At 39.6% G+C, this 23,347-nt stretch overlaps 2 protein-coding genes across 6 annotated transcripts in view; one reads left to right on the plus strand and one right to left on the minus strand.

Moving 5' to 3' along the window:
- Positions 1 to 11,557, minus strand: part of trmu (tRNA 5-methylaminomethyl-2-thiouridylate methyltransferase) — a 39,905-nt gene extending 28,348 nt beyond the window's left edge. For 2 of the 3 annotated variants that reach the window (XM_078553382.1, XM_078553379.1), the window contains exon 1: positions 10,589 to 10,863. In XM_078553382.1, the coding sequence (XP_078409508.1) occupies positions 10,589 to 10,673 (85 nt within the window). In that variant the 5' untranslated portion in view covers positions 10,674 to 10,863. Of the gene's footprint in view, positions 1 to 10,588; positions 10,864 to 11,456 lie in introns of those variants that run through there. The other variant, XM_078553380.1, reaches the window with a different exon arrangement.
- Positions 10,850 to 22,878, plus strand: LOC144687362 (L-threonine dehydratase catabolic TdcB-like). Of its 3 annotated transcripts, XM_078553386.1 has the most exons (7): positions 10,850 to 10,977; positions 13,834 to 14,021; positions 14,612 to 14,790; positions 20,801 to 20,931; positions 21,513 to 21,661; positions 21,750 to 21,839; positions 22,131 to 22,369. In XM_078553386.1, exons 2-7 carry the CDS (start codon positions 13,847 to 13,849, stop codon positions 22,367 to 22,369), a joined length of 963 nt encoding a protein of 320 aa, XP_078409512.1. In that variant the 5' UTR covers positions 10,850 to 10,977; positions 13,834 to 13,846. The 3 variants fall into 3 exon arrangements, with proteins under 3 accessions (XP_078409512.1, XP_078409513.1, XP_078409510.1); XM_078553387.1 differs by lacking the exons at positions 10,850 to 10,977; positions 21,750 to 21,839 and adding an exon at positions 11,308 to 11,392 and having other exon boundaries at positions 22,131 to 22,878; XM_078553384.1 differs by lacking the exon at positions 10,850 to 10,977 and having other exon boundaries at positions 13,049 to 14,021.
- Positions 22,879 to 23,347: the final 469 nt, after the last annotated feature.

A 23,347-nucleotide genomic window follows, 5' to 3' on the forward strand; every position in this document is an offset into this window, starting at 1 on the left:
AGATTATGCTGGAACTGTATAAAATTCTGGTTAGGCCACAACTGGAGTGCTGCATGTAGTTCTGGTCACCACATTATAGGAAGGATGTGTTTGTACTGGAGAGGGTGCAGAGGAGATTTACCAGGATGCTGCCTGGGCTGGAGGATCTGAGCTATGAGGAAAGATCGGATAGGCTGGGGTTATTTTCCTTGGAGCAGCAAAGGTTGAGAGGGGACCTGATAGAAGTGTATAAGATTATGAGGGGCATAGATAGGGTAGATGGGAAGGCACTTTTTCCATTAGAAGAGGGGTCAATAATCAGGAGACATAGGTTTAAGGTAAGAGGTAGAAGGCTAAGAGGGGAGTTGAGGAGAAATTTTTTCACCCAGCGGGTGGTGGGACACTGGAACTCACTGCCTAAAAGGGTTGTTGAGTCAGAAACTCTCCTAACATTTAAGAAGAATTTAGATATTCACTTGCGTTGCCATAGCCTCCAGGGCTATGGGCCAAGCACTGGAAAGTGGGATTAGTGTTGTCAGATCTTTGTTGACAGGCGCAGACACGATGGGCCGAATGGCCTCCTTCTGTGCTGTAAACGTCAATGAGTCTAAAACAATATGAAAAATCTGAGGTTGGGTTCACAGAGAGAGGAATTTAATACTACAGTTGTATTGAAGTCCTTGCAACTACATTTATTTTTACATTTAATTTATTCTGAATCTTACCTAGACAAATATTTTTTTATCTGGAAAAGGAATACAATAGTCTCCATAATGCAAGAAAATGTACCAAAGTGTCTGATGAGCAGCACATTCTCAGATCCCACTAGAAAATAAATCACACCTCAAAACTCACACCCACCATTTTTTTTTTATTTCCACACTGCTGAAAATGATGTTTGTGTGTACTTTATGTTTTCCCCTTCAATAAAAATAATCGCATGTTGGGTATGCCTGCAGCTCAAATTCAGATCTGCCTGTATTTTGAGGAACTTTCAGTCTTAAATTCACATCTTTACATCATAAGGTCAGGGCTTTCTTCAAATTGTCAGCTTTTTTGGGGGTTGTTGGACATCTTTTGAGAGTTTTCAGGGTTGGCTATCATGCTGAAGGCAGTCACTCATTTGGGGTACCGCCTCATAATATTGAGGTAATGCCACAGAGACACCAATAGCCCTGCAGTGCCTCAACCTGTATTTCCAGTATTTTCTGTTTTGTTTCAGATTTCTAGCATTTACAGGAGCTTTTTCTCTTTTTATTCAGCCAGATTAAATTGGCTGCAAACAAATCTGAATTTGGAGCACCGCTATCAATGCATCCCGCAAATAACCTGACTACATATTTTATACCTATCAACCACATTTTATATCTACTATTGGTGCATTGTTATCTGACTAGGAGAATTAAACCAGGATGTGCACTGTGTTCTGTAGCATTAGGTAGTTCTAATATAATTAATCAAGTGTTAACGGTAGGTGCTTAGCACTACTGCCATTAATATTATTCTCTAATATAAAGATTGCATTGTCTCAATTCTTGACAACAAAGAAGTCTCAACTTTTAGCAGGCTCCTGAGATGTATAGAAAACAAACACCTCCTTGTACAGGTCTTCCAACAAATGGAGTGTGAGAAGAAATTTATACCTATATTCAAGAAGGGAGATCAAATGTAGCCAAGGAAATATAAATCAATCAGCTTAATGACAGGAAAAATTATGGAATCCTTTCTAAAGGAAAAAAAAAACACAGAACCACCTAGAAACCAAAAAATACAATGATGAATTATATTTAAAAGGGAAAATGTCTTAAACATATTAAAAGGGAACATCTTGCTTGATCAACCTAATTGTATTTTTTTCAGAGTAAGAGAAAGAGCAGACTAGGGTAATGCAGTAGATGCAATTTATGAAGATTTCCAAAAGGCCTTTAATAAAGTGCCGCATTATAGACTAATATATAAGTTCGGAGCATGAAGATGCAGAGGACAAATGGCAAAATGGATAGTTAGCTGACTAAGGCAGAACGCAAAGAGTAGGGATAAAGTGTGGCAAAAGTTCAAAAGCGAGGTCTGTTATGAAATCCGAACTTTGAAGCGAAGGCTGGGAACTCCAAGTCCCGAATAGAATTTCATTCACACGCGGACCGGGTTTGGGCTGCACATGCGCAGCAGAGTATTTTGATGTTCTCGGGGTGCCTACATGAAAAATAGGAAACAAAAAATGCACAAAAACCCCAATCATGTGACCAGGAGCAGGGCACTGTAATCAGAAAGAGTCCTAAACAGGGGACAGGGAAAGGTCCCAGTTAAGAAGAAAGAGGAGCAGAGAATGAGGAGCAGTTGGCAGACTTTAAGTGACGAGGACTCAGGAGATGCCCTGGGATCAAAGAGGGCTCAGGAGAAGAACTGGCAATTTAAGGGGTCAGCAGAAGGTTGGTGACTCCATGCTGCGGGTTGTTGGGGCAACATCTTCCTTTGGAGCAGTTAGTATTCTGCTTGGCACAGCTGAAAAGTTAAAGTTGTGCTTTTAAATTGCTGCTTGAGTGCATACTCGGGAATCTGGGGGAAGGAATCTCAGGAGACACGATTGAAACTCTGAGAGGTGGGCCATTGTTGACGCTGTCTGAGTTGGAGTGAATTTGAGAGAATTCCAAGGCAAGATCTTCAAAGCTGAAGACTGGAATCTCTCGTGAGAGGGACAGGGTTCCAATGTGATTGGTTGACTCAGTGTTTATGGATGTCTGGGTGGATGGTTGAGGAATCCATGCAATCTGTCTTGGTCGCATCTGCCATTTATTGTGCAGTATGCTGTGTTTGACCACAGTTTGCCTGTTAATTCACATGTACTTCATATTAACCCTGAATATTAGATTAAAAGATAGAAATTGTAAATTGTTTTATCTTTCTGACCTTGTGTAGTAAAGTTTATTTTTGTTTGCTCAAAACCCGTGGAATCTTGTGGCTTTATTCACTTGGTAAGTGTCTTAAATCTTAAACTTTGTCTATTTTAAGCAAAAAGTTACCAGTCCTTAACTGGATCGTACCAAAAACTTGGGGGTCTGGTCCAGGATCAAACCGGTCCCACAAGGAACTGCACCGGATCCACTGCTGTTCACAATTTCTATTAATGATTTAGACGTTGGAAACAAAAAGACAATTTCTATATTTGTTGATGAAAAGAAGTTGAGGAGGGGTAGGAAATTAATTCTATGGAATGCTCCAAATTACACAAAGACATTAATAAACTTGCAGAATGCACATATATTTAGCAAATTAACTTCAACAAAAATAAGTGTGAAATATTACATTTTGGTTAAAAAGAGATCACATTATTTGGAAAATAAGAATCTAAAGGAGATAAAGGAGCAGGGGGATCTGAGAGTACAAATATGCAAATCACTAGAAGTAGCAAAGCATATAAAAATAAAGCATATAAAAAGTAGAGGTTATTTCTAGAGGGATAGAATTGAAAAGTAAAGAAGTTATGCTAAACTTGTATTGAACCTTGGTTTGACCACACTTGTTGTACAGTTGTGGTTGGCCTGTTATAAAAAGCATATTGAGGCACTGGAGAGAATGCAAAGAAGATTTACAAGTATGAAACTAGAAATGTGAAGTTATACCTACCAGCAAATGATGAGCAGGCATGGTCTCTCTTCCTCTGAAAAGAAAAGGCCACTGGGTGACCTAACTTTAAGAATATAAAGGGTTTTCATAGAGTAGACATGCAAAGTCTTTCCACTTGTGGTGAAGAGCAACATTGGAGGTCGTCGATGCAAGATAGTCACCAAGAAATAAAATAGGGAATTCAGAAAAAACTTCTTCACCAAAAGAATTGAGAGAATGTAGAATTCACTATCACAGGGAGTGGTTGAGGTAAATTGTGCAGATATGCATTTAAGGGAAGACTAGATAAGCATATGAGGAAGAAATGAATAGAAAGCTATGCTGATAGAATCAGATAAAGAAAGACTCTAGTGGAACACAAAAGGAATTGACTGGCTGGGTCAAAGGGCCTGATTGTGTGTAATTCTGTGCAAGTCTTTGATTAGCACCTGAAGCTTTGTTTGAAATACATATTTCCAGAATTTCCAAAAATACACATGACGTTATTCCACTACAGATTACCTGCCAGTGTATCTCAGTGATAGCTATGCGGTCACAACAAACTGAGATCTAGCAACTGAATCTGTGGAGCTTCTGTGGAGAAACAGAGTTAAAAGTTTCAGGTCTGTGGGTTTCCATCACAGGCCTGAAACTTTAACTTTTTTTTCTCTCTCCACTAATGCTGCCAGGCCTGTTGAGTGTTTCTAGTATTTTAGGTTATTATTTCAGATTTCCAGCATTCGCAGTATTTTGCTTTTGTGTTAAGACCTGGCAAACTCTACTATGATGCTGACATCCCATTTTCACCTCGAAAGTTGTAAATATAACAAAGAAAATAGAATAGCAAGGGCATTTGTTGCTCCAAATTTCATTTTTTCCAAATCCCTTTTCTCCTTGCTTCAGCTACGGTATTTCACTGACCTCTGTCACCTACTGGCATCTTAGCAAAGCTGCCAGGCTTCATATGTTAGCTAGACAGTGAGTCTTGACAGGGTATTCAATGACATAAGGCACCAATGCTGAGCCTGATCCTCTGTCTACCTAGCATTCACATACGTACACTTCATTAACAGAAAACTGGAATTGGAACCGTAACCAATTTTTCTCTTCATAGCCCCACGTGGCCCCTAGATCAAACAGGGACCTTCATGGTCTTTAAAGCTAAGCTACTAACTTAGCTGACGGTGCCATCAGGGAATCTGGTACCTTGAAATTTCACGTCTAGGTTTTTAAATGTTATCAGATTATTCTAGAGCCCCCTCTGGTGGCGCCTTAGTTGGGAAAGAACCAATGCAACCAGTTTATTCTTGTGCCATTGTTTCTCATTGTCTTTACCCTGTATTTAGAAGATTAATCAGGCAGTCATGGTTCGTAAAAAGATTACAAAAAGAGATCAGTTAGCGTGGAGCTAATGATGAATGCTTAAATTTCACACCGTAAAACACAAATAAAGAGTGTTCAACCAGTCATTATAAATTGCGGGGCAGGAATGATCAGTGTGGGACCAATAGAAACCATTTGCATTTATATAGTGCATCTAACATAATAAAACACTCCAAATCACTTCACAGGAGTGTTACCAAACAAAATTGGAGACAAGCCACATAAGGAAATACCAGTAAAAAAGCAAAATACCACAGATACTGGAAATCTGAAATATAGACATAAAATACTGGAAACACCCAGCAGGTCTGGTAGCATCTGTGGAGAGAGAAACCGTCTTAACGTTTCAGGTCTGTGTGTTTTAGTGGAGCGCCACAGACCTGAAACGTTAACTGTTTCTTTCTCCACTTTTGCTGCCAGGCCTGCTCAGTGTATCCAGCATTATCTGTTTTTATTAAGGAAACATTAAGATTTTGAATAAGCTTTAAAAATAACCTCTGCTCCACATCTTCAGTCTATTTTTCCTATTTGAACTTTAACTTTATATTATTTCTAGTTTATTGCTTTACTTTTAAAAAATCGTTTAAATAATTTTTGAACTGTGCAGCATTTTCAAAGGCTAGTGGAATGATTTACTCAAATCAAGAAGGTTCTTGAATGCTGAAGTCTGGTGTTGTACGTTTATTAAGCATACATTACATGTAATAGGACAAATATACACTTACAACTACATAAGATACTTTGGTTGGGATTCCAAACATGTTAAAGTTCTGAGCTCTTTATGAATCTAAATAGTCATTACAAACTGCCACTTTTTGACTGTTTCTCTCACACCCTCTGTGTGACAATTTACACACTTCCGCATTTCATAATTATATATAAGTTAAATTATAATTCTGTATTAGAATTTATTCACATATCCCTTATCAATAACTTTAGTTTTCTTAACTTTAATTATTTGGTAACAAGTGTTAAGTAAAGAAATCTTATAAATCATTATGCAATGGAATGTCTTTAATTAGGTTTACTGAAGTTATTAACTGGGTCGTTCTTTAGGGTCAGGCTTAGATCAACAGTTGAAAAGTTGCAGACGACATGAAACTTGGAAATATTGTGAACTGTAAGGAGGATAGTGTAGAGCTTCAAAAGAGCATAGACAGGTTAGTGGAATGTGCAGACTAGGGGCAGATGAAATTTAATGCGAAGAAGTGTGAAGTGATTCATTTTAGTAGGAAGAACACGGTGAGACAATATAAAACAAAGGGTACAATTCTAAAGGGAGTGCATGAGCAGAGGGAACTGGGTGTATATGTGTAAAAGCATGGTTAATAAAGCGTAGGGCACCCTGGGCTTTATGAATAGGAGCATAGAGTAAAAAAGCAAGGTGGTTATTTTAAACCTGTACAAAAAACTGGTTCTGCCTCAACTGGAGTATTGTGTCCAGTTCTGGGCACCATACTTTAGGAAGGATGTGAAGGCATTAAAGACGGTGCAGGAAAGATTCACAAGAACAGTTCCAGGGATGAGGAACTTCAGTTACATAGGTAAATTGAAGAAGCTGGAACTGTTCTCCTTGGCAAATAGAAAGTTAAGGGATTTGATAGAAGTATTCAAAATTATGAGGGGTCTGGACAGAGTAGATAGAGAGAAACTGTTCCCATTGGTGGAAGGATCGAGAACCAAGGGCTTGGATTTAAGGTAATTGACAAAAGAAGCAATGGCAACATGAGGAAAAACTTTTTTACGCAGCGAGTGATTGGAATCTGGAATGCACTGCCTGAGAGTGTGGGGAAGACAGGTTCAATCAAGGCATTGAAGAGAAAATTGAAGTGCAGGAGAGCATGCCAGGAACACTACCAGGCATACCTAAAAATGAGGCGCCAACACAGGACTACATGCATGCTAAATAACAGATAGACAGAGCTAAACAATCCCACAAAGTGGATGAGATCAAGCTCTGAAGTCCTGCCCCTCCAGTCACGATTGGTGATGGATTCTCCCATTGCTTTGATGGATGAGTGTTTAGCAAAGAGATCAGTTATTCACTGTCTAATTTGGCATTGTTTCCTATGTAATGTGAAGTCAAATCTTGATTTGAAGATCCAGTTGAAAATATTACATATGAAATCGAAGGGTGGGTGAAGGCACTGGCTTTTTGGCATGCTCGCTTGTCCTGTAGGGACCCAATTCTGTTCCCCTCAAATATTGAGATTGCTTGATGACAGACACTTCTCCATTTGAATCTGTCCAGGGTTATTTCCCCCCACCATGTAGTGGGGTCCAACATACATGCTCCGAGATTGACATTCAGAATGTCTTTGTATCTGAATTTGGGACGTCTTATGGTGTGTGTTCCTGTGCTCAGCTGGCTGTAGAGTACTGCCTTTGATATATGGGAATCTTCCATGTTAACCACATGGCCAACCCAATGAAGCTGAGCACAGATGAGCATGCTCGCGATACCAATTATGTGGCACCTTGCAAGAACTACGGTGTTAGGGAATTTGCCCTGCCACTCAATGTTGCAGATAGATCTTAAGCAGCAAAGGTAGAATGCATCTAGTTGCTTTACGTGATGCCAGTAGGTTGTCCATGTCTCACAGCCATAGGGAAGTGATGTGAGAACCACTGACTGGTAGACTCTGATCTTCTGTTAAGACAAACTCCATGCTCTCTCCAAAGCTCTGGATGAGCCTGCTGAATGCTGACCTTGCCTTTGCCAGGCAAGTAGCGATTTTATCATCCAATGTAGTTTTGTTGGAAATGACGCTCCCAAGTCATGTTAATTATTACAGCTGCACACAACCTCAGCCACTCCCCCCATCCAGAAATGTATTTTTTCTCTCTCTGCAGCAGCGTCGCCTGATCGAGCATGGTGACACAGTCGAGCAATCAGGAGGACAAAGTGCATGCCAAAGAAGGGGAGTGAGGTTAAAATCTCACCTCCTGCCACAGTCAATCTTCAGTGAAGTTGGGGATTGGGGGGGTGGTGGGCTTGACCAGGAAGAGTTGCTAAAATTGACCTATGAGTTTGGGAGAGGAGGGAGGTGGGAAGGAAGTGGGCCAGTTGAGTGTGGAATAATGTTAGCGAGTTATTTGGCATTGCTTGGACAATAACTTGCGCGTTTCAGAAGGGTCACCTTCTTTCTGCAGTAAGATATTTTATGAACCTGATGCATTTTATTCAATGGAAATATGTCAAAAAATGGATATCCAAGTACAAGAAAACAATGTAAATCTTGCATAATTTTTTGGAGCTTGACTTCTGTAATACATGACATCAAAACTTGATTAGGTACTGCAAAATCGAAGAACAGTTCTACATTTGAGCAGCCTTTTCATGGGCTAGTATGACAATGCTGAATAAATCTGAGGCATAAGACTGCTTATTGAATGTTGAATGTTTAAGTACAATTTTACCATTCTTTCCCATCACCTTTTAAAATGCATGTGTTCAGTGCTGGTTACTGAAGTATTAATTGTATATTGGCTTATTTATGGCTCTTTCTCTTTGAACATGTGTAGCAGACTCCCTGTCAGGAGGCAGTGCCTTTTGTAATCTGAGTGTGTGTGTCTTGGGTTGCAGAAGTTACACTATTACCCTTTGTTTCAGTAACACTGCAATAGAATTTAAGTCAAATTCCTATCAATTTGAACATGCAAATGTCACAGGTGACACCAGACTTTACATTAACTTGACATAGCAGTAAAATTACTGTTTTTGTAGAAATTAAATAGTTATAGATAAGAAGGTTAGATACCACATAGCATAAGGCAGTAGTTGAGAATACATTTATTACTGTGGGTACAATTAAATATCCAGGTCCTGTTATTTAACAAGTATCCTAATCCATTTAACATTATCTGATTTGATGACAAGTACCATCAAATGACATAGTTCAACTGACTGGGATGTTTACATCGGAGACTGAATGCTCCTGCTGGATTAAACTATTAATTTAGTATCTTTCAATATTTGAATGTATTTGGTCCATTGTAAGATACTAAATTAGCAATAATAACGGCATTGGTTCTTTTTAAATGTCTTCTTGTACATTGAAATTGAAATTACACCACAACAGTTGTACTTCTCAAAATGGGCCAAGAGATTTTTGATAAGTTTCAAACTTCTCGGGTGCACCACATTGCCTTGTACAGAATTGACATGTGAATTTCCTTGCACTCACAACACTGGACACCCATCCCAAACTCAGAACTCCCCCCCCCCACCACTCTCTTCTACCTTGATATTGGTGCACATAACAAAATTCATTCCACACATGGATAGAAAAATATTATGGGAACCTTGCTCCCAAGATAGTAGAGCTTCTGAACTGGGTTGAGGGGTGTACTGTTGATTGTGACTATGAGGTGTACCTACACCAGATGGACTGCAGCAGTTCAAGGAGGCAGCTCACCACCACCTTCTCAAGGCAAATTAAGGATTGGAAACAAATGCTGGGCTTGTCAGCAACACCCACACACCATGAAAGAATAAAAAAATGTCTGATTGACCCTGCCTGACAGTTTTATGTATTCCAGACTGGGAAACGGCTTTTGGGCATTGTTGTCTTCCTGATGACATTGGCTGGCAAGTTCTCAATTAACTCGCACACAGAGAGACCATGTATGGTTGCCATTAACTCCCAATAATGCTGCCAGAATGGAACTCACCTTCTGACGAAGCTAACTTACCCATGACCCTGGCCCAAAATACCTGAGTGTCACCCTGTACAGGACTCTCACTCATTGGCCTCATTTCATCAACACCAGCTAAAAAGTAAAACCCAGGGTGAATCTGGTCTGGAAAAATCACTGGAATGTCATGGGGGAGCACAACGAGAATGGTGACCCTAGTCTACTCTGCTGTGGAATGCTGATCTGCCTCGTGGTCCTACAGCTGCCACAAAAAAACTCGTGGATATGCAGTTAAACACTAACATGAGGATCGTATCAGAGATATTTAAGTCCATTCCAACTGAGTGGCCTCCAGTGCTGTCCTACCTTCACTATGACTACAAAGTGGTCTGCGAGATGGAAAATATCTCGAGCAATACCGACCTTCCCAGTTATGAAGACTTGGTAACCACCCAAAAAGTGCTTAAAAATCACACTGGCCATTTTGGGAAACAGCAGCTGATATCAAATCCAGAATTGTGAGACTCAAGCAGCATAAAGAACCAAAGCCATATAATTAATCCAACAGCAGAGGTCCTTGGCTTCGATTTCACTTGAAAAGAGCTCAACTGAATCCACCCTGGGCGTGGACAATGTGACCAACAGCTCCATAGCGAAAGATGAGGGACGGCCCAAAGTGGCCATGAGTCTTAGGCAATAAAAGCGATCACATCGTCCCGCCCATTGAGGTCTTTCGCGGGAAGCACCACATTCCTCCATCTGACATCTCAGGAGGCCATCAAATGGATAACCAGATTAGACATCCCATTATAAACTTCTCACGTTGTACCCAAGTAGTAGCCTGACTCACATGGCAGGAGTTTGCACCCTCTTAGCCAGATGATGATCCCAAAAGTTCTGCAGCCACCTGAAGGATACATTGTATCCCAGTGAAACATTGTATCACATGTGTAACTTTATACTGTCAGCGTACTCAGCTCCTCACCTTTTCGCCTAAGCAGCAGCGTCGCCACAGCGCTGTCCACACCACCGGACAGGGCACACACGACATGCCGCAGTGGCCGACTCATCCCACTAGGCAGACCGAGGAAAGAGAGGCCCCGAGCCGCTCCTCCCCTCTCTGCTAACCGCTCACCGCCGCCGCCATACTCAAACAACCGGGCTCCTCCCGCAGCAACACCCAGGAAACTGTCTCCGGCCGATAGAGTCCGGCCCGATGTTTGTACCCCCCCCCGGGGGTCTCCGTGCAGCCCCTTTCTTTGTTTAACCTCAAGTGAAGGACAGTCTCTCAGCCTCTCCGTGAGCTAAAATACAAGTGAAGGATGGTGGATCCTTCACTGTGTGGACAGGAAGTCCTTTCTACACAAACTTCTGGTGACCCATTTTGAGATATGCAAATATTCCTGAGAATATCTAATTGGCAATTTAATACAATGCAGAAGAAGCAAATTAAATTTGACCAGACGATATTGTTTGTTAATATTTGAAGGGAGTCTGATCCTCCGGCAGAATGATGCTAAAATTAACTCCGCACCGAGTCTCCGTCGCGGCGCGAGGTCCGCTGCTTATTTTATGCTAAAATTAAGCAACAACACTGAAAGCTCGTTTAAGCAAAACGACACCACAACTGCAATGTTTTTATACTTCTGAAAGGTCGTTTTTAGTCTTTGACAGAACACCGGAAATGCATACAGGGAGCTATTTAATGTTGCACAGGAACATTTTAGCGGAAGACCCGTTACAGGAGTGGATGTGGAACTGTAATAAAACTTCACTGATTTGAAAAGTTGTGAGCAACTTTTTTTTTTAGAATTACTTATTTGAATCATATAATTCATATTAAAATAGCGTACCACTAAAATGAAAGATTATTTTTCATGCCTCTGCCTATCACCCTGTTCTCTTATCTGGTGCTAGTTGTTTCCAGACCTGCTAACCTGTTCTGTAGTCAATAAGTACTCTTGACCTCACCAAAGCTGTCATGTAGAAAACTGGGGAAAGGATGATACCATCAGATTTAAAAAAAACATTTTAAGAGTATAGAAAATAAAAACTTTTTTATTTTCTTGCACCTTTCATAATATCAGGACATCCCAAAGTGCTGTGCAATGAAGTACTTTTGAACTGTAGTCACTGTTGTAATGTAGGAAACACAACAGCCAATTTTTAGCAAAACAAAAAATGCTGGAAAAACTCAGCAGGTCTGGGAGCACCTGTGGAGAGAGAAAACCTGAGTTAACGTTTCAAATGACCCTTCTAAATTTGTTTGCCAATTTGTCCCACAAATCTTGAAATTGCCAGCTGTAAGACAAACATTTAGTTACAAACATTTATGTATCTCAGTTTGAAACATGGCAGCGAGCTTGATATTGTGGACCTCCAAGTCCAATGCTGTATAACAGGTTAATTTGTCACCAACTGTTTAATCTGGGTTCTTATGTGAGCATCTTGAGCTAACTGTAAGGCAGACTATTCCTCAGCTTGCTCAGGTTAAGGAAACTTGGCACCTTCCCCTCCCTGAAACCTTTCTGATTGTTTATAAGGGAAATGGTGGTGCAGCAGTAATATCACTGGATTAGTTATCCAGAGGCCCAGGCTGATGCTCGAGGGACTTGGGTTAAATCCTACCGTAGGAGCTGTTGGAATTAAACTTCAATATATCTGGAGTATAAAGCTAGTCCCAGTAATACCGACTATTGTTGCAAAAAACAGCTGGTTCACTAATGTCTAGGAGTTCTGCCATCTTCACCTAGCCTGGCTTACATGTGACTCCAGACCCATGCCAAAGTAGTTGACTCTTAACTGCCTTCTGAAATGGCCCAACAAGCCACACAATTCAAGGACAATTAGAGATGAGCAACAAATGCTGGAGCTTGCCAGCAGTGTCCACATAAGGTGTCAGCTGTGGCTCAGTTAATAGCACCCTCGCCTTTGAATCTGTGGGTTCGTGTCCCACTCCTGGAAACCAAGAACTGTGATTGTACTCGAACGAGTTGCAATCTGTGACTATTGATAACTCGAAAGAGTTTCCAAGAAAGAATTTTTAAAAAGTCTTGATCAAATTTTCCAAACATTTTAATCAGATATTGGAGCTAACAAAAAAAAAATTGCATTAAGCACCATTAGAAATAAACCAGAATTTACAGGGGCTGCCGATATCAGTCTGGAGGAAGGTAAACAGTTCAAAAATGAATGTAAATCTTCTGATAAATAAGGCAGCTCCCCACCCCCACTATGATATTGAGTTTTTTCAATAGGCATTAGAAAATTATCACAGAAATCTGTGAGTATACCTGTCAAATTAGATGTCAAAATATGGATCAGAAATGAACATCTCAGCAATACGTGAACTTAGAGTGACAGGTCGTGTCACAGATGCTCTCAGTGTTCCCTGGGCTAAAAAGGTGATTGGGGTCGGGGTCAGGGTGGGGGAGGTGGTGGTATCTGTAAGGATTCTGGCTTTCGAAAGACTCCTACTGGAAAGTATTTGTGGATGGCAGGTGATAATGGGATATCACAGCTGTACTGTTCCTCACAATCAGAAAACTTTCCAATGCCCTCACACCATGAATGGTCTTCAGGCAATATGAGGGGTTCAGGCAACAACTTGCATTTAGGCAATGTACTTAACATAGTAAACATCCAACGGCATATTATAGAAGTGGAGAATAAAGCAAATAAAAGGGGATGCCAAGCCATGGAAGGAGATTTAGAAGAGAGGACCAAAGTCAGTCAAAACTAAAATAGATCTTGAAAGAGAATTGGAAAGGCAGAGACATTTAGGAAGGGTGTTCTGGTAAATAAAGCCATGGTGGCTAAAGGCTTTCCCAACAATAGAGGACTGAAGGACTGGTGGAAAGACAGATAAAGAATAGAGTTGTAGACCTGAAGAATGGAGGCGAGGGCATAAGTGAAGAGAAAGCTGCAAAGATAGAGAAGATCTGAAGCTGTGGATGGAATCTGAACATGAAGCACATACCCTGATATGATACAGAACTTTTCAAGAAAGAAAAAGTTAATTCTTCACTCAAACATATAATGCATGAGGAGACTTTTAAATGGCTATCGGAATCTGTGCTGCAGCAAAACTTGGTCAGAAACTGAGTAACATTAGAGATAGTGAATCAAACTCTCCTGAGTGAGTGTTGATGGAGATGGAAAGATAGAAATGAGGCAGATACCAACTCATTCTTTAACAATAGATAAAAATACTCATTTTTTTCAATTCAGAATCACAACAGAAATGGAAGAAGCACAAACATTGCTGAGCTTACAAATGTTGCAGGAAGCCAGGAAGACAGTACAAAGGAGCACTTTGCAGGTTATTAAAACTCCTCTGATCCATCTGCCTCATGGGGCAATTCCAATGAAAATCAACTGTAATCTGTATATGAAGCTGGAAAACATGCAGACAACAGGTCGGTACTGTGAAGGCATTTATTGTGTTCTGTATCGTTTATTTCATGCACTGCACTACAGTAAGCTGATTATGTGAATTTCTTGGTTTTTTTAAGATAAGGGGAGATGGGACTCTGCTGTTAAAAACACAATGGAATGGGATATTTTGAGAACGGTGTCTATTTTGTTAAAATTAATTAATTTCTGAAACTGAAAAATTACATGTGTGTTAATATAGTATTTTATTGTAATCATTCATCTTTTAAGCCAAAATCTGTCTAAACTACATAACATTCATAGCCATTAATTTATTAAGTGAAATATAACAAAATATAGGATGGAAATCCCTGATAGACTTAAATTAATTTGTAGATACATTGTTAACTATTGGTTCAGTTGGAACTGGATTTCAAACATTCCTGATTGATTTTTTTATGAATAAATCAATGAATGTAAATTAATTTAATGATCTTAACACCCCTATCAGACTATTACTAATTTTAAAGTTGCTCAGAAAATGAGAGTCAATTTTGGAGCATTCAGTGTGGCACTTAGTTTTTTATGGGCCTTGTTGTGCTAATAATACATAAATTCCTCATTTTTTTTGTAGGTTCATTCAAAATCAGAGGAGTAGCTAATCAGTTTTCTAGAAGAGAAAGTGGGCCTTTCATTACAATGTCAGCAGGAAATTATGGGAAAGCTTTTGCCTATGCTTCAAAGCACTTTGGGCATCAAGGAAAAGTACTTATGGCAGACACAGCACCAGCATCAAAGACCGCCCTAATTGCCGTAAGCATGAATGTATATACTTATTAATTAACTTTAGGAAATCATAAATTTGAAGTGAATCTACATCTTTTCTGTGTCTAAAAACAAGGAAAGGGAAATGTTACTTTGCTGGAAGTAAAGGGAAGATTGTTGCTATAGTGACATCAGCTCATGAAGACAATCATATCTATCATTTCAATTCAGGAAACTTAATGCAAGGCTCATGGTGTAGGATAAGAGTCATAGTGTAGGATGTTATCATGGTTGAATAGTCAGAGAAAGCAGAGTACATAAAGAGGTAGTGACAGGTAGCTCTAAGTCTGACTTTTAAAAACCTGAAGAATACAAGAAGGTGCTAAGAGTGAAGAAGGTAAGGAGTTCCATAGTTTTGAGGTGCTGGAAAAGAACATTAAAGGACTGTGGAGTTAGTCTCAATTTTAACAATGGGGTGTCAAGGAGGAAGCTGTATATGACTCTTCTTCAGAGCTAAAGAAGCTAAATGTTAACTGTTTCTCTCTCCACAGATGCTGCCAGACTTGCTGAGTTTTACCAGCATTTTCTGTTTTTATTTCAGATTTCCAGCATTCACAGGATTTTGCTTTTGTCTTAAGAAGTTGTAGGAGTTATATTTGCCAATGGTGTGGAGTAGGATACAGATCTGTGCCTTTGATTAACTACACAGCAGCCTTGATGAGACTGTGCCACCAGTTTGAGGTATCAGATCAGAGGAAAATTGGTTCCCTATACAGTTAGAGGGAGGAAAAGGAACACATCATATTGTCCAAGTAGGCAGATTGAGTTTATAGGAAGAAATCTAAAACCCTAAACTCACATTTCTAGTAGGAATGATGGAAAGGGGAAAAACACTAAAAATAGGGAAAAGTTCCAAAAATGTTTGATGTTATAGAAGAAATGTATAACCTTAAAATCCCCCAACGATAACTTTGCAATGTCAGACATAGCATCTGGGAGGTAACGTATGGAGAAATTTTTGCAGCTAACACAGATTAGAGGGCAAATAATCCTGGCTCAAGAGTGGAATTAATTGATTTTTGTGAGCCGGTAATCTGGGTGTCGTTTTGGCTTTGTATTGATGTATATTGATAAGTATTGTATTGTGTATTGATAAATAGATTGGAATCATTAGATTAGAGGTGCTGTATAAATGCAAATTGTTGATGATAGTGCACAAGTATTCATCATTGCTCCCTATTTTCCTTAGCAGATTGGATGAACAAATATTCTTATTCAGGCCTCTGTCAATGCTGTCAGTATTCAGTGAGTAGCGACTCATTTGTTCATTGTGACTCCCCTCCCTCTGGTGGTAAAAGACAGTGGGATCGATTTTGCAGTGCCAATAGTAGGTGACGTGTTCAGTAAGGGCTTGCTACTTCAAATGGCAAATGTGGAATCAGCACAGTTTTGAGCTAATTGCCCATTAATTCTGAATGAATCATACGTTGAAATTTTACCACTGTATTTCCAAGTGTAAGCGGTCTCTTCTCAATTTGCAAATACTTAATGAGGAGGCCAACACAATTTTAAAAGTTAAAATGGATTAATTTAATATGAAACATCTGATAAATTAAAAATCTGATAAATCTTGTCAAAAAGTAACATCTATGACTGTTTAGCATAATTTATCAGATTTTTAAAAAAACACTTTAAATGATCAGATTATTGCATTTATTTTAAAAACTGTTTTAATTTGGAAAAATTATGCTTACTAAAAATATGATTTCCCAATGCCATTTTTAATGTGATGTCCAAGACCTTTTTACTGCAGCAGCCTTTTTTCCAATTTTTGTGGTGTAGTGACCATAAGCTATACCCACAATTAGCTGCCTTTTCTACCCACACTAGACAGTGCTGCAACTCACGCTAAAAGGAAATCTTCCCTTAAGGCAACCAAAATTCTTGCCACAGGGATCGCAGTAGGTTTTTACGGAGATTTATTCAATGTCAGCAACAAGAGCTATTGCTGCAACGCTGAACGCAAAATCCGGGCCAACATGTCCATTTATCCAGTGTCTCAGACCGAATTTGCTTGTTCATTATGAGGGATATATGAACTCACATCCATTACTCAGCAACCTGCTTCACTTTAGCAGTATTCAAGGAAGAATTCCCTTGATGATCCTGAGCCATATTCCCATTTCTAGTAGGTTCTGTGGGAATACGTTGCACTTGTACCATTGCCACTGTTTTAACACCATTTTCTCTTCTGGTACAGTCTTTTCTGAAGACTCCTTAAGCATCCCTACTACTGCAACTTAGCTTCGAACAAGTCATTTTGACATGTATAGGTTTATTACAATGGAAACATACTACTTTCTTTACTTCACTTCTAAGTTTTAAGTTATCACTTCTATTAACTTGACTCACATCTGTCTTTTCCCTAAAGCCAATACTTTTCCCAGTACCAAATTTGCTATTTCCCCAGTTTCCCTGTTGGGTTTTCCTATGACAACTTACTAACACACAGCTGTCTGAAAAATATCATATGCATCTGCTAGAGCTGTTGCTTCCTGTACCTTAGAAACCTTACAGTCTTCAGATGTAACCTAATAGCTATTGGGATGCTGATTTGGAATTCTTCCAATATTATTAGCGCTCTCTCATTCTCAAAAGTTTGTTCTAACTTCATTGATCAAAATCACCTGTCAAACAATGTTTCCTTCTCCTCTATCAAATTACACAAACGTTTCATTTGGACATTAAAGAAAAGACCAAAATTTCAACTGATAATGCTTACAAGCTTGTCCCTGCAGTTTTAGCTCGGAGCGGGACTCAATTCCTCAATTAAACTACTAGACTCTATTTCACTCTACAATCTAAGCTTTTCTCTAGCCAGTTTATGCTGCCTGATTTCACCCTCTCAAACTTTCATACTTCTCTTTCTTTTTCCAGTGTGAGCTTTTTCATTTCTCTATCTCTACCATCTGGATTAACTTCCAGTTCCAGTGCTATTACCTCAAGTATGCCAGCTTTCTTAGCCCCAGCTTTTAATTCTAACTCTAGCTTCTCTGCTTTTAACCTAGTCTTCATTATTTTTTGCGAATCACTCGGGGATAGAGCTTCTCTTTCCAGAAATGTAGCGATTGACAAAGCCATTCTGTTTTTCAATCAATATAGTAAAATTCCCTGTGGAAATCTTATCATAACATCAGCAAGTACCAGAATTTGTATTTGTCTGTGGATTTGAAATCCTGGGCGAGCCCCCAATTTATGTTATAATCCTGGACTAGACCCCCGCCCCCCCACCAAATGTTTGGTAAGATCCGGTTAGGGACCAATAACATTTTGTTTAAAGTAGACAAAGTTTGAGATTCAAGATACTTGCTAAGAGAATGAAGCCACAAGATTCCACAAACAAAAATAAACTTTACTATGCAAGATCAGAAAGATAAAGCAATTTACACAATGTATCTTATACTCTAACATTCAGGATTAATATGAGGTACGTGAATTAATGGGCTAACTGTGGTCGAACATACCACATTGCACAATAAATGGCAGATGCAACCAAGACAGGTTCCATAGATTTCTCAACAACCCACCCAGACGCCTGTAATACTGAGACAACCAATCTCATCGAAACTCTGTCTCTCTCACAAGGGATTTTGGTCTTCACCTTTGGAGATGTCACCTTGGATTTCTCTCCAAAAGTCACTCCAACTCTGAAGGCATCAACAATGGCACATCATGCAGGGTTTCAATCTAGTCTCCCGAGACTCTGTTCCCCTGGTTTCCCAAGTCTGCACTCCAGCACCAACTCAAGCACAACTTCAGCTATGCTGAGAACACCACTGTTCCAAAGGGTTACCTTCACCCCAGCATGGAGTCACCAACCTTCTGTTGCCTCCTTCAATCACCAGGGCTTCTCCTGAGCCCCCACCACTTAGTCTGCCAAATGCAGCCTTTTTTCTGCTTGGAACCTCTTTCTGTGCTCCTCTTTCTCCTTAACTGGGACCGTTCCATGCCCAGGACTCTTCTTGACTATGGCACTCTGCTCCCAATCACATGATCCCATATTTGCACTTTTTTTTGCACAGGTGCAAAGGGCCTGTGTCCTCAGCCGGAAGCACTTCACATGCCAAATTGTGCAGGTGGTGCCCACTCCTGGCCTGTGCATGCATAAAACTTGAGACTTGTCAGGACTTGGGAGTTCCCAGCCCTCATTCCTAAAGAAGCTAAGTCTGGATCTCAAAACAAATGTTAAATCCAGTCACACTCACTATCTCATTAGGAAGTCTTGATAAATCTTTGTTTTTGGTTAGTCTCTCCAACTTTGATAAACAGAGGCTAATACATTTGAAGTCACACCACAAAAATATAAGCATAAATTGCAAATGTGTAAAGTGGAAGAAGCTTACACTAAGATTATCATTTGAAACATCAGTTTTATTTATCTTTGGAATTTAATAATTTTATGGAAATTCAGAAACTCAATTAATATCTTTAGTTGAGGGTTTTTGTGAACACCCCCACCTCAATAGGGAGAAGACTTAAAATCTGGATGCTTTTTAAAATTAATTTACAGGATGTGGGCCTCGCTGGCTAGGCCAGCATTTAGTGCCCATCCCTAATTGCCTTTAAGGTGGTGGTGAGTTGACTTCTTGAACAGCTGCAGTCCATATGGTGTAGGTACACCCACAGTACTGTTAGGGAGTTCCAGGATTTTGACCTAGTGACAGTGAAGGAACGGCAATATATTTCCAAGTCAGGATGGCAAGTGGCTTAGAAGGGAACTTCCAGGTGATGGTTCCCATGTATCTGCTGCCCTTGTCCTTCTAGATGGTAGCAGTCGTGGGTTTGGAAGGTGCTGCCTAAGGAGCCTTGGTGAGTTTCTGCAGTGCACCTTGTAGATCATACACACTGCTGACACTGTTTGTTGGTGGTGGAGGGGGTGAATATTTATAGAAGGGGTGCCAATGAAGCAGGCTGCTTTGTCCTGAATGGTGTCAAGCTTCTTGGATGTTCATCCAGGCAAGTGGAGAGCATTCCATCACTGTCTTGACTTGTGCCTTATAGATGGTGGACAGGCTTTGGGGAGTCAGGAGGGGAGTTACTTGCTGCAGGATTCCTAGTCTCTGACCTACTGTTGTAGCCATAGTATTTATATGGCTTGTCCAGTTCAGTTTCCAGTCAATGGTAACCCCCAGGATACTGATAGAGGAGGATTCAGCATCGGCAATGCCATTGAATGTCAAGGGTCAATGGTTAGATTCTCCCTTGTTGGAGATGGTTATTGCCTGGTACTTGTATGGCACAAATGTTACTTGCCACTTGTCAGCCCAAGCTCTGGTATCCATTGACAAGTGTGAACCTGCCCCTGATTACTTGATGAAGCAAAGGAGAGTCATATTTAACTCAACACCATAACTCTGTACCTCTCTCCACAGATGCTGCCAGACCCAAGTATTTCTAGCATTGTTTTTAATTTCACATTTCCAGCATCTGCAGTATTTTACTTTCAGTTTAGGTCTCGGTTTTTTGTTCCATTGCAGCTTTAATAAAATACAAATTTGATGAAATAATGACATGACGTGGTGGCTCAACACTTTCAAAATATTTTTTGTCTTGGCCTTCTTGATATTTTTAAAGTGATAAATATACCTTTCCAAACATTTGTAAGAGTTACAAATTGTCAAAATGGTTTCAGATTCTTCTGGGCAACTAGGATTTGTCTGAATGTATTTGAACTTGAATTAAATAAAGGTCAAAATATTCAGAACTTGTATGCACAATTTGGTGGTGTCATTAAACTACCTCAAAATTGTAATCAAAACGAAATTTACCACTACTAACCTGTTAGGCGCTGAAGAATTTGAAGAAGCTTTTGAAGAATAAAAAGATACTTTGCAAGTGATGTAATTTCTATAACGTTTGTAATTAAGAAACAATTGTCACAAACTAATTGAGACTATCAAGTTATTCACAGGCCTTAAATGACATAGGTAGTCTTTATGGTGGCTATTATAATGGCATTAGTAATATTAATGCTGCACATTTTTATATTACAACCTAGAGTTATGGTGTAGAAGTTGAACAGATACCATCCAAGTCATTATTGCCTACAGTGGAACAATTGGTTAAGGATCAGAAAATGATTTTCTTGGACCCTTTTGATGACATAGATTTGATTGCTGGCCATGGAAGGTAAAAATAAAGTTCTTCTAATTGTTTCTAAATTGATGTTAATTTTTAAAAAAACTAATTTGCTGCATCACATCAGAGGCCAAGGTGCCTTATTCCAGACATCCTCACTCCCCCTTTATAATTACTGATTATGCTGGGTCTAGTATTTCTCAACTGGAAGAATGTCTGACCTTCACATGGTCTCCTCAAGGGATCACAATTGACATACAGGATAATTCTTCGATCATTCTGTGACTCCCTTGTCTAAATCAGACATCCCATCCGTGTTGAGAAACAATGACTTTTCTTAGATGGAAATGAATGTTTAATAGATTAATTAGCTAGTGCCAAAGTTATACTTGAAGTGTGATTTTCTAAAAAATCTGCTAATTTCATCCATAATAAAACATTCAGCAAAATAGTTGTTCACAAGCAATATATTGATAATTCTCATACATACCAACAAAACCTGCAGAAGTGGAGGATGAAGTCACCAAACTGAGCACATATTTCAATAAGTAGCAGTGCAAATATTTAAGTAAAATGTTAAAGCGGAACCACTGTTCTGAACCTAGATTGTGTCTCATTTTGCATTATATTAGCATAGGCCTTGAGATTCTTGAAGAAATTCCAAATCCTGACGTGGTGGCAGTTTGTTGTGGAGGTGGTGGTTTGCTTGCAGGGGTGGCTGCTGCTATCAAACTATCTGGCTGTACAACTACAAATATATATGGAGTGGAACCAAAAGAAGGTAACAAACTCATACCTCAGCAGAGTCAAATTTTAGCAATTAAGGAGTTTTGAAAGCACTACTTTCACAATTTATGCTCTATCATCAGCTTGTACCATGTACAGAAGTTTTAGTGAAAATAAGCCAGTGTCTATGGATGTAAAGAGCATTGCCACAGGACTTGCTCCACCATTTGCAGGTAAGTGAAATAGAAAATATACAGCTGTAGCTTTTGGATGGACAGTTAAGCAAAATCAGAATTGCAACAAGCAAGTCATTTTAGAGAGTGGGTATATTTTTTACAATTCCATTATGTTTATTTAAAAAAGTGAAGATGCAGCTACTTGAGATACCATTGCAAGGAAAACAAGTCAAGGCATCAAAACCCAAAGCTACAAGAGAAAATTAAATATTTAATACTCCAGTAACACAAACAAGGAAGAATATTTTATCCAGCAGTGTCATTCAGAATCTTTTTATTCTACAACAGGTTCAAAATCATTCCAGATTTGCAGTCAACATGTGAAGGAAATCCTATTGGTTTCAGATGATGAAATAAAAGCAGCTGTTTCCATGCTGTACAAGATTGGCTTGGTTGTGGAACCCTCAGGAGCAGCTGCTTTTGCTGCTATTGTAGGAGAGAAGATCAATCTTAAAGGAAAGACTGTAGTGGTCTTAATAACTGGAGGAAACGTCAGTCCTGAAGAGCTTTGTTGCATTGTTCATTAAATTAAAAAGTGAAAGACACCTTGTAATTAGCACAAAGAATAAGGCGACCAACACACAGACAGCCTGCAGATTTTTTTTTTTAAATACACTGGGGGGATTTCAATACCGTTATGGTCCCCGACCTGACTCCTAAATTTTGGTACAATCCCAGAAAAGACCCCCAAATTTTGTCATGATCTGGTTAGGGACTAGTAACTTTATTTTGTTAAAGTAGACAAAATTTGAAATTCCAGTTACTAAGAGAATAAAGCCACAAGATTCCACTGTTTTAAACAAAATAAAATTTTACCATGCAGAAGTCAGCAAAGCAAGCAAACAATCAACTATCTTATACTCTAACATCCAGAATTAACAAGGTAAACATGAAATTGACAGACAAACTGTGGTCAGACACACCACGAACTCTACATTAAATACAGACACAACCAAGATAGATTCCACAAATTCCCTCAGCAACCCACCCAGATGTCAGTGAGACACAAAAATTCTTCAAAGTCTGACTTTGTGAGGTTCAGCTCCTCTTTTGAGAGCATAGCTTCTTATTTCCCTTAATAGTCCCTCCAATTCAAGACTGCCCCAATGGCTGTTTGTCTCCCAGTTGTTCAAACTCTGAGACTATGGGCAGAATTTTGCCGTCAGCGAGCAGGCGGCGGGCCCACTCGCCGACACGTAAAATGACTTGGGATGACATTGGGTGGAACCCCCGAAGTCATCCCGGTCCATTTAAATTTTTAGGAAGGCGGGGGCGCAGCAAAATCAGTTGCAGGCCCGCTGACCTGTCAATAGCCAATTGAGGCCATTGACAGGGTCATTTAAACAATTAAAGGACCTGCCCGTCCAACCTTAAGGTTAGCGGGCAGGCCAAGAGCCCCGGCAGTAATAGATAAAACATGAAACCTCATCCACCAGCGGGATGAGGTTTCATGTAGGGTTTTAAAAAGTTTAATAAAATTATGTAAATTATGAACATGTCCCATC

The sequence above is a fragment of the Cetorhinus maximus genome, chromosome 12, assembly GCF_964194155.1.
Source record: "Cetorhinus maximus chromosome 12, sCetMax3.hap1.1, whole genome shotgun sequence".
NCBI lineage: Eukaryota > Metazoa > Chordata > Chondrichthyes > Lamniformes > Cetorhinidae > Cetorhinus > Cetorhinus maximus.